Genomic DNA, 12,324 nt, shown 5'->3' with positions numbered 1-12,324 from the left:
GACTCAAGCTGTTAGAAAATGTGCCATCTGCCGATGCAAAAAAAGGTTAACTAAAGTCTACGTTAATCGTGCAGATCGCTGGTACTGGTATGCTTTTCTTGGAACCAGTGGTGTGATTCAGGATTTCTAGGAAATGTGCATATATTGAATGCGACTGGCTTTAACTTCAAAATTAATACACACCAGAAGCTACTAGGCTGAAAAGGTTCAGTATTATGTGCTAAATGCATGCTTACAAAGGCGTAAATATTAAAAGCAGCCGAAAAAGGTTCCACAGTTTGTAATAAAATCTGTGAAGGTATAACGTTGAGAGCTCCTGTGTGGCATGCAATTTCTAAAGTGCTGTTTGCTTGCAAACTGTAATAATGTTGGGAGACTATTCATTTCTCGGGAGTTTCATTTTGGTGCACAAATGACATGGCTGCCATAAGTATACATGTTTCCATATCACACACGGGCTCTCATCGTTATACATTCACGGATTTTATTACAAACTGTGGAATTTGTGCAGCTTTTATATTTATGCCTTTGCAAAAAGCATGTATTTAGCACGTAATACTGAACATATTTCAGCTTAGTAGCTTTTCGAGTGTTTTAATTATCAAGTTCGCATTCAGTCGCATTCGATATATGTACTGTTGACCAAAAAAAGTTTACGGACCACGAGATCTCGGAAAGCGCTAAATATCCAAGCAGCCTTTAAAAGTAGCCAGTAAAACCGTACATCACAATGTTGTTCGCATATACCAGTAGAAGCTGCAAATGGGAATGCGAGGCTGTTTTCAGGCTGCCAAGATATTCAGCTTTTTGTCAGATGGCTTGGTCGGTAAACTTTATTGGTCGATAGTACATTTCCTAGAAATCCTGAATCACACTACTGGTTCCAAGAAAAGCACACCAGTACCAGCGATCTGCATTAGCACACGATTACATTGGGCACACTGCTAACATAAGAAAAAAAATCATGCAGCACGCAAGCGTGTTGAATAAGGCACACTGAAAAGACATCTTGTAAACATACAGTAAAATGGTTCTTCCATAGTCAGCATTTCTTAGTGTTTAAGGGCAACAAAATCATTAAAATACTAAATTTCATTCTTGCAAATTATGTACATGTGCTTGAATTGACTGTGACTAAATATGTACCCAGGCAATGAATGGCATGTCTAGAAAAACTGACCCCGCATCCAAACAAGGCTACGGTACAGGACTAAGGAAGAAGAAAGGCATGTCAGCTGGTGGCAGGCCCAGTATCTTTCGAAGAATCTGCACCAGTCAAAAAAAGAAAAAGAGCAGACTCATTTAGAGTAAGACCAGTAAAAGAGCTGAATACATAGCGTAAACATCACTCAGAAATAATCTCTGCAAATTGGAAAAATTAGCGAAGACATTGTAAAAAGACACATTCCCCATTGAAAACTGTGATGGGTATTTAACTGTATACTTTCTGTAATGCACACACCACTTTCAAGCATTATAGGACTGATGCCAAGCAAGTTCAACATGTCAGTTATGAAATCACAAAATTTAGGACCTGAATTCGCACTCATGATGCATAGTTGCTTGTTTTATGCCTGGCCTTTCAGTGGCTGACCTCACGAGATTGAACAATGACATAAAAAACATATACAACAAACAAGCACCAAAAATGTAAAATAAGTGCAGCTATAAAAAACTGCAGGCATAAGCATAGTGCCAAAAGACCGGTATAATTCACTCTACAATTTAAAAAAGCATATTCATGTGCACCCAAAGCATCTCCCATGTCCTTTTGCTGCCTGGAAGTAAGCAGTTGTCATAGCTTTCCATCACATTGCATCTTGTAAACAAGCGGCCCTGAACGTCAATTACAGCTGCAATAACTGCATCTCGTACTCTGCTTGGGGTTCCCAAAATTTATTGCGTCTAAAGTAGAATCCATCAGAATGTCTACAAGCATGACCACAGTACAGCATGATGTCACAACAGCAGACAATCTTGGAAGTTGTCTGGCCATTGTCAACAGGTACATGAAGATTGCATGTGACAGTTGATGTAAGTAGTTCAGAACCCCCCGACAAACTATTACATGCATTTCATTCTTATATAGAACCAACGGTCTATATTATTGAGATGTAAACATGCTGCACGACGTGGACTTGGTTAATAACATAAGTATAGTCTAAATTTCTGTTTAAAAACTACATGAACACTAAGCTTAACGTGAAATGCTGACTTGTTACCCGCTCGCTAACTGCAATTCTTCAACCAGGTAGCTGCTGCTTGGTGAATGGCATGGGCCATCGCATCTTCCCATGTGGGACAGCTTCGAATAGCTTCCGGAATACCAAACCATCTAGTCAAACAGTGCTCCACTGCACCAAATGCGCCAGAGTGCACCATATGAGATTTCCTGCGCCATCCTGATAAAAATATGCGAGTTTGCGCCGAAGTGCGCCAAAATTAGCGCCTGCGAACTTACGTGTGTGGCCGCAGTGGCCCGCAGACGTGCATGGCGCGCATGACTAAAGCGGCTTCTTAAAAAGAACGGCAACCGATAATTTGGGCTCGATGGGGACCGCCTAAAAGTTCAAATAATTGGGAGTCGGAAATGTCCAAATTTGCCAGAAAATAACTGAATTTATTCCGCCCGTGGCTAAAAAAGACATTGTTCTCAGTTGACCACTTTTGCGGATACATTCACATTCGCGGGATTTCACATCACTAGCGTCAGCGTCGGCATATTTGGTAGTGTGTCAGGATCGCTATCATCCGTCTACTTGTCCAGTTCTAGTCGCACGAAAAGGCGCGAAAGTGAAAGTATCCCGGAAAAGGATCGTCCAAAAAGAAAGCCGAAGTTTGTCAACGCGGTCCTGCGCGCACATACGCTTGCCTACGATCTACCATTGTTATGCTATCGCCACAAAAAGACGAAAGTACAATTAATGCATGAACCAAATCTTCAACCTTTGCCGACGGGACTGCAATTTTGTAGCAATGCCTTTTCCGCTGCCACTCCTTGCGCTTTGTCAGTGGTATATGAGCGGCGCACCGCCTGTGCTATATGGCATCAGCCGGCAGAGAACGGTGGACGATAAGGGCGGCGCATATAGAATGGAGCGGAATGCATCGCTACAAAATCGCCTCGCAGCAGTCGACCACACTATCATCGCCAAATGTCGGCGGGTTTTTTTTTTTTTTTTTTAAACAGTTGCTGTCCTCCTCGGTGGAGACATCAAGGGTGTAGTCGATGCCGCTTAAACAGCTTAGGTCACCGCGACCGTGTCGCTAGTTAACACGTCAATGAATAAACGCTGGATGCTCAGAGCCAACCCGAATGCACTCCCGAATGGCTTGCCGGAGTTCACTTGCCCGACGGTTTGGGCGCGGTCGATGCTGGATTAACTAGTCTTCGCTAGTTTTGGTTTCCAGGAGGTATTGACGACATGGCTGACCACAATGCTGCGGCGATGCCAGCGACGTATCAGTCCCAAAATATAGCTATTTCCGCTCAACTCGGCAGTCAAATTAGCACGTAGTCGTGCAGGCGAAGTCCGAATTATATAAAATGGTGTACCTTAAGGTGTCCGAAATTTTGGTCGTACTTATACATTTAAATTTATGGGCCAGTGATGGTGTCTCAAAGTAGTCTGAATAATCGAGCTTGTTTGAATTACTGGTGTCGAAATAATCGGACGACGCCAGTTGTGAATCGGCCAGTTGCTGAACAGAGGCTTCAGCTTTACGAGGAAAAACAGACCATTGAAAACTACCTGGTGTCATTTGAAGCAATGACTGAGCGTTACGAGGGGCTCATCAAGGCTGGCCTGGCTCAGAAAAGAATTAATGACATTGAGTCTGGCCAGGTGTTTCTGACTGATGCTAGAGCCTTGCTGAAAACATAACAAAGTGTCAGCTGTCAGTGGAAAAATCATACGATGTAAAAGGCAACAGCTGAGCAGCTTCACTCAACTTGAAATAAACTAATTACAGCACACTGTGTGAACAGGTTTGTTGTCTTCATTTAAATTAAAGGGAAACTCATGTATTTAGAGGCAGAGCAAGGTTGTTTTACAGCAAGCAAATACTTTCTTGAATAACGCTTGTCAATTTTAAGTGTTTGAAATAGCTCAGGACGTGTCCACAGCTGGCATTTATTAGCTCCAAAGTGTTCCGAAATCTGTATCTGGATGCTCCAAATTGCTCCAAAAAAAAGATTTCTCTGCTACAAAAATTACTCCAAATCTCAGTTCGTCAGTGGTACCACTGAGTCAAACGATGCAAGTAGCACACAGTGTCGGCTGTTTTTACTGATATCCAAACCATTGCCACATACGAACAGATCTGCAACTAATGGATAAAAATTTGTGGAACATCAGTTTTACGGAACTGCATGGAGGGAGGAAGGCTATCTTCCACCAGACTTGGCTACGCTGGCTGGATGACAATTTTCTTTTTAAAATTTTTAATTCCAAACACTAGATTTTGTGAGTCACTGCACTTATGCCCAGCCAAACAGCAGCCCTCTAAAATTGCCTTCCACGACATTGTAGACATCCCCGAAGCTCTTTTTCTGCCGCTGGCCTAGAGTGTTTTCCACCCAAGCCGTCTGGAAATAGTGGGTAGGAGGCCCTTCATAAAAGAGGGCCTTCATAAAAAGCCACGAGCAAAAGCAATTCAAAGCCGATAACACCAATATAAACAATGTGGCTATTACAATGGCTGCATGAAGGCGGGAATGAAATCTCCAGAATTGAAACTACTGTGTATACAACTGAACAAGATGAAGCAACAAAATGTCAATAAAATAATGAAGTCACTTCAACATGCGTATCAAAGGCATTACTTACAACTGGCACTAGTTATTTTTTTAAAATGTGCTCATATTGTAAATTCATAAAGCAGGGCTGCAGTAGTGCACCCAGGATCTCTGCCAGGGGAGGGTTGACAGTTTGCCAATACCATCTAAACAGCAGTAATTTCAATTTCTTCACGGGAAATTGTCAGAAAATGCGCTTTTTGCGAGTGTGCAGACCATTGCGCGTCTTGCATCTTAGTTGCAGTACTCAAAGGCGTAAGGAAAGAAAAGGGGTTAAACAAGAGGGGGGGGGGGGGGTTAAATCGGCCTCAGGGGAGGGTTACAACCCCCGAACCCCCCCCCCCCCCCCCCCCCCCCCGGGGTGCACCACTGCAGGGGCATTTTGCATTTTTGATACAGACGCAAATTCCTGCACCAAACTGCGCCAAACATAGAAAATTGACCGAAATTGCACCACGCTGCGCCATAACGGTTTCCGCAGTGGCTGCTAACAGCGAGCAGATTCGTTCCCCGAAAAAGAGTACAGCCATCCACATTACACACGCTGCGTGACGGCACCTCCCGCAGAGTTTCTCGTAATTTTCGCGCTTATAAAACTGGACTATTCAGCGCTTCCGGCAAGTGGCAGGCGTGCACGCGGCCACTGCCAGCTGCTGTCGGAACGGCTAGGGCCGCTGTGCTTAGAGTACTAGAATACGGTTTAGTGGGCTGAGCGGCGCAGCGCTCCCGAGCTAAGGTGCAAAACAACAAAAAGTAGGCTGAGAGCGCTGCGAGTGAACTAGATATTTCGGAGGCACGCGCTGCAGCGGGTGAAGCGGGTGGGCATCTGTGTTCCCAAGGCCGGTATAACATAAAACTATTTCAATCTGCTTTTATGCCCATATGGGCGAGGCGTGAGCTATTTGGACATATCTTGAAGGGCTAATGGCGGAGTTGGAATAAAACGTCGCAGTATCACACGAAAGGCGAAGCATCGATTGCGATAGCAAATTAGCATAAGCAGCAAGAAAAGTAGTTTTATTGGCCCTATAAACTTGTAAACATGTGTTCACTCACTAAATTAACAAGCATGGTGTCGCGCGCACAAGCAAACATCAACGCATCTCACTCGATTACTGCAGAAACTCGCTGTGAAAACACTTGAGTGAGCAAGCACGGCAGCAGCAGTGAGCGAATTCACTTTGTGCTGCCTCGGTTCAACGCGAACTAAGCGGCAAAAAACAGCACACACGAAGCTATCAGGGCCACGATTTTGTAGCGATGCCTTACGACTTATTCTATACTACTCTTATCATCCACCGCTCACGGCCGGCTGATCCCGTTGATAACGCGAGCGGACGGTCGCTCTGACCACTGACAAAGTGCGACAAGCGCGAAAAGGCATTATTACCGTAAAGGCATCGCTACAAAATACCGGCCCTGCACTTGCACCATGTCCCTATCGCAGATCGCTTTCGAGATAGGGCCCACACGGCCGCGCCATACGCAGCAGCTGCCGGAGTAGAACAACCCCTCCTCCCGGTGGAAGACGGCGCACTTCGTCCCCGCTTTCCTCCCTTGCGCGTGCCAGATTGAGCCGCCATCGTCGGCTCATCCTCACACTTTCACTCGCACATACAGTCGCGCAGCGATGATGTTATTGCCCCTGGACTTTGTATGGAACATCATGGCGACGGCGACGCCAGAAATATACACCTGGAGTGTCCATATCATTGCTATCGCAACAAAAACAGATTGGAATAGTTTGACATTACACCAGCCCAGGGTTGATTACGGCTCTCTTCGTTTGCAGTGACATGTGGTGACACAAATTATGTTACAGCGTCGATTGGACCGCATAATTTGGCAATATTTTCCTCTATCGTCAGGAGCGTAGGCGCAGAAATATATAGTTTGATCGTAGTGAAACCAATGTTTCTGGCTTTACAGGAAAGCATGGGCCGAGCCCCCACTCAACCCACTCTTATTTCTATAGCTACGAAGTGCGCTTTCACTACGAGCTTCCTGTTGGTATATTCTGTGTTTCGTCGTGGTTTCGAAGTGCGTTGCCGTATTCCATTATTCCACCAAAATTCAGTTTGGCCTGCTCCAAACTGCTTCAAATTGAAATTTTATCTGCTCCAAATTGCTCCACAATGAAATTTAGTCTGCTCCAAGCTGCTCCGAAACGCATTTTGACCTGCTCCAGAAATTGCGCCAAAATGTCTTTCGACAGTCCCACCCCTGATAAAGCTTTTACTTAAAAGGTGTCATAAAAAAGCAGGATCGGAGCTCTGCTCGGATTCTAATGTGGTCACAGTTTCCTTGTTCTCTAAGGGCAGCTTGTAATCGGTCACTGCCATTCTGCCAGTTTCATTGGGGACACTGAGAGCTGATAGGCGCCTTTCATCTTGATGTCTTAGTCTTGGCATGTTTGTCATTAGTAAGAAAATGTCTGAAAGCACCTAAAGAAGAGACAAGACTCATGAACATTTTGACAGCTTGGGTGGTAGCTAATCAAATGTCACATGACACACCTTCAGCATGCATAATTATGCTCCTATATAGCTGCGCATGTTCGATGCTGCTCCGCTCGTTTCAAGTCCCATCCGAGCTCTTGGGAACAAGTGTCATCATTCCCCATTGGAAGAGCAACCGGGCTCGAGATTATGTCACTGTGGTTGTGGTATTCTTCGCTGAAATGATAAGCCTCATTGAACATTCATCCGGAGGAGTGCTTGCATTGGGCAGGCTATCGTACTTAAGCTGTTCCAAGGCCTTGGGTACTGCAAGAAAGAATGCATCAAAGCGTATCTTGTACAACGGTGTTCGTACAAAGTCTCATTTTGTTTTTGTGCCTCGCGATGCTTTTTGTTCTTCACAAAATTAATGCAGTGGATGTAAATAAAACGCGCGTGCTTACATCTCGGTGCAATCGGTCGCAGGGACGCAGATATATTATTCACATCGTGATGCAGTTCTAAGACCATCAACGAAGTAATGTACGTCAATGAACGATATAGCTCGCATTAACATGATTACAGCACCAGCTTAAGAAATTGGCAATTTTAGACCACCAGGAAATTACGCGGCTACTCGGAGAGAAACTGTTCCCTATGTAACAATGTTAGCACAGACAATCAATGCTAAGGGCAGTGAATGATCCTACACCAACCAAAATGTAATCCCAGCCCGATAAACTTATATATAGTGTCTGAGACATCAAACATGCTGAGAGGAAATTCGAAACAATAGCCAACATGCTGTTATTAATGTGAAACAACCAACGAAGATGGTCATGGTGCAGAAATCGTGCGACACAACTTTCAAAAAAGGTAAAAACTTGGATCTCTTTAACGCAGCAAGACACAGAGCATGCGATGCGATGCGTGCACGGAACACACCAGTTGAACTTGTTAAAAAGTGCGCTAGTCGGGCGAATGCACGAGAGAGCCAGCGTTAGAAGCAGCCAAGCCACAGTAGGGCACCCACTGTTGTGTCACACCATGTTATATTAGCTTGTGAAACGTTATTCAAATATTTTTATTAAACCTTTTACTAATTAAGTAACAACTTGACACATTTTTATTGAAAGTTCTTGTATTGTGATCAAGGGCAGCAATTTTTTCTGTTTCTTGTTTAATTCAACACGCTGCATAACTTGATCAATTTCGTTGATCTCGTCAGGGTCGAATTAACAGATGTTGACGGTATTGTAGTTCGTTATATCAAGGTTTAACTGCATCCCCATGTTCCTGGAATTGAAGTGTTCATTATAATTGTCAAACCAGCTAGGTAGTCATTTGGTATGGTCTGTAAGTGAGGCCCCGTGTGTGGTGCAGGTGGCAGAGGAGCTGGGGACTGGTCGCAGTGCGTTTCAGTGTGCGACACACTACTCGACCAGGCTTGTGACTCGCCACAACAAGGGCCCGTTTTCAGATGAGGAGAACCACCGACTGAACCAGCTCGTCAAGGTGACCACCGAGGAAGGTGATCGTGAAGTCCCCTGGAAACAGGTGGGTCTTGTTCAACAATGCACGGCTGGGCTTTGGCATAAAAATGTCCTGCAGCCTCCATAGATGTAGTTTCTAGGTCATTGTGGCTAAACTTTGAAAGCATGCCTTTTTAATGTGCATAATTCACAAGACACTTACGTATAGTGGCATAGCTGGTGGAATGGCTCAAAGTTTCAACTCTAAATTTTGTTAAATTCAGTGAGAATGAGAAACAGGTGTCAAGCATGCAGTAAACTTCCCCCTGGAATTAGGTCCTGTTCTAAGCTGCGAGACTTAAAGTTTACTTAACCGTGTTTCAAATGGGCTGCCCTCGTTGGCAAGAGAGCAATCGCTGCTTTCAAGAGAGCAACTAAATGACCCCGAGACCTGAGAGGCAAATTTCCTGCTTTGAGACTCTCCTATGGTTGCACTATGGCCCGAGTTTTATAAGAGGGCCCCTTTTTAACTCTTTCCTTACTAGGCCTATAGAAATCGATCAATTTGATAGACAGTTTTTCTACATGTTGTGAAACATTTTCGTTAGAATTCTTGTGCTAGAAATGCAAAGCCCCATCTCGACTCAACTTTAACTATTGGTCAGCCTTGAAAATTTTTGCCAGATTGGAGAGTCTGGTAAAATAAAGCTTTGACTGAAGGTTCTGTTGTCATAATGGGGAGGCCACGTTTACAGGGGTGTGAGCCATTCATTGTCTTAATGTGACGGACAGATTTAATTTTGAAGCATAATGATTTTGAAGAATTGCAAGCGGCAATAGCTGGCGCATGCTGCTAACCACGCCGCCGAGCAAACTCGAGACATCGAACGCAAGCGTTTGTGGTTCTACAACAACTTGTCCCTCATCGGTGTGATTCGCTCCAACGAACAGCGACACAATCCCTTGGCAGCGTTGAATGAACATTATGCTACTTGTGGAGAATACTTTGGTGAATTTAGAGTTTGTGGTGCATGTAAGGAATCTTTAATCAGGGGAAAACTGCCTGTGTTGAGCACTGTGAACGGGTACATATGCCCTCCAATTGTTGTGATGGTGATAAGCATCTTCTCGGAGATGAAGGGCCAACAAATTTTTTTAGAACATTTTCCGCTATCATCATGGCTGTCGACACGGGAATATATAGTTTGATCGTAGGGCCATCGACATTCTTGACTTTATAGGAAACCCCTGCTGAGGTCCCAAGCTTTGTGTTGTCTACCCACAAAGCCAAGTGCATGTCAGCCAACCTGCTTTGGCAACGCACATGAAAACTAGTGTTCTTTCCATTGTAACTATGTGTATTAGTGATGCTTGCTTATTTTTGTGTATTACGTTACTCACCATCTGCCACGTTTGATTTTGTGCAACTGCTCTTGGGCCCAGCTTTGTCAATGGCATCTTTTCTCCTTTCGGTAAACCATCATGGGAATCTCCTCGCACATGTCTTTCTGCAGGTGTCGATCTTTATGGTGAGGCGGTCCATGGAGCAGTTGAAAAAGCACTACAACCGGTCCCTGCACCCCAGCATACATCATGGGCGATGGACACCACAGGAAGATTACATGCTGCTCATTGCTAGGAAACTCTTTCGAGATTGCAGCTGGGCAAAGGCAAGTTGCAGCGTGTTGCCAGGGGTGTGCCGTAGCTTGGTATGCACTCTTTCAGTCGCATAGCCATGCTATGCTCAATAACATTTTCCAGGTGGCTCCACGTGAAGTTACCATTTCTCGGTGTTTGCCCTGCCAGAGGTGCTATTTTGCAGGTGAAAGTACAAAAGCAGAAAACACATTTCCTGCAGTAGCCAACTGATTTTTTGGCCTCCAATTTTCTAGATTCAGTTGTTGGGGTTATACCCACATACACCACAGGGCCAGTGTATTTTGGTCAAGGTCTGCATGTGTCGTTCTGCAAATGTCGATTTTGTACTCAATGAAGGCAGCCACATTTCTTAAGGTTGAATGATTTCTTAGATTTCAAAGTGCCATATAGACTATTCTAGAAGAGCTTCCTGGATGTCACTGTATCGAATTGAATTTAAAAAATGCAGAATATCGAATTGAAAATGAGAAATATGAACACAAAGCTCTATGCTTAAAATTTTGAGCAAGAAAATATGCGGGGCTGCACAAAAAATAACACAATGAAGCAGAATAAAAAGGATAGGACAACCACAGCGAGTCGAATTGAGCAGGGGCTCACACACACACACAGAAAAAGCGCCAGTTCTGTTCATTTAGTATTCTGCTTCTTTGTGTCGTGTTTACGTGCATCGCTTCATCCGTCGCGACAATTGCTCACCAACTTGCCCTACTCTCAGTCTTGCTGAACTGGTGAAGACGCATGTTGCCGGCGACTGAATACGTCAGACGGCATGAACAGAACTGTAGTTTCAGTAAGGGCAGCACAGTAAACAGGAACAATGACGGCACTCAGAGGGGGAAGGTCAGTGTCAGCAGCCACGACAAGCTTGTCAACACCAGGCACGGGCATATGGACAGAAGGTACATCGCCAAATACAGACAGTCAAACCTGAGCGTGAGCGCAGTCTATAATGGCGTGATGGCGTGACAAGAAATCCCATCCAAGGATCACATCATGTGAACACGAAGTCAACAGCACAATGTTGTACAGTACATCTCCAATGACGACTTTAGCCGTGCATGCTCCAATCGGATGGATTCGCTGTGCACTTGCAGTACTGGGGGAAAACGCTGTAGGTGGCGTCACTTTACGAAGAGAGCGGCAAAGTTTCTGACTAATTACGGAACTAGTACTACCAGTATCGATGAGTGCAAGAGTTCTTACACCTTTAGCAAAAACTTGTACAACATTGGCGGCGGACAAGCGAAGACTTACACAGGTCATCAACGACAAAGCTTCTGCCTCCGAAGCTGTGGTAGTCAGTTTTCCGTCTCAGTGGTGGGTCGGCGACGCATTGGTGACAAAGAACGGCGGCCTGGTGAGGGTGAGTGACGGGAACCAAAGGATTGAAAGTCGGAGTCACGCTAGGGGTCTCGTGCGTATACAGTACCTCAGGTGGCGCGTCTTGTGGAGTGTAATACTGGGGCCGGAAAGAATAGTCGCGGTACCTTGGAGCACCCGAGGCAGCCGCGAAGCGCCTACGACAGAAGCGGGCTACGTGACCAGGAATTCCGCAAGCGTATCATGGTTGTCAACAGTGCGCCATGGGTTGAGGATGTGCTGCTGTGCTCCAGGGAATGGCGCCGGTGGCTGTCGGAGAGATTGAGGGGCTAACGCTGACGGTCGACGCGGAGGCTTTGCAGTGGCAGCCGCATAAGTGAGTGGTGCGGCAACAGGTGTTGGCTGAGAGGCGGACAGCAGCACCTCGGAGACCTGCCCCTGAATGACTTGTCGGAGAGACGGCGCAAGATCTGCCGTGCCACTTCCTCACGCACATATCAGTAGCGTCTCGTGGTCACCACCAATGGTTAAGGCGGCAAGGGAATCTTCTGTTGTCAGCCGCCGCACCAAGACGCGTTGCTTACGGAGCTCGTCAGAGCTCTGACACAAGGTCGTAAGCTCGGCTACAGTGCAT

General features: G+C 45.4%; 1 protein-coding gene across 2 annotated transcripts in view; it reads left to right on the top strand.

Moving 5' to 3' along the window:
* The window catches only part of LOC119437574 (snRNA-activating protein complex subunit 4), a 139,954-nt gene that overhangs the window by 76,106 nt on the left and 51,524 nt on the right, over window positions 1–12,324 (top strand). For both annotated transcript variants that reach the window (XM_037704579.2, XM_037704580.2), the window contains exons 6-7: window positions 8,620–8,793; window positions 10,223–10,378. In XM_037704579.2, the coding sequence (XP_037560507.2) occupies window positions 8,620–8,793; window positions 10,223–10,378 (330 nt within the window). The remainder of the gene's footprint in view (window positions 1–8,619; window positions 8,794–10,222; window positions 10,379–12,324) is intronic.

This window comes from Dermacentor silvarum, chromosome 1, assembly GCF_013339745.2.
Source record: "Dermacentor silvarum isolate Dsil-2018 chromosome 1, BIME_Dsil_1.4, whole genome shotgun sequence".
Taxonomy (NCBI): Eukaryota; Metazoa; Arthropoda; class Arachnida; order Ixodida; family Ixodidae; genus Dermacentor; species Dermacentor silvarum.
The sequence above is the reverse complement of the archived record's forward strand: the minus strand, read 5'-3'. Positions and strand labels throughout refer to the sequence as shown.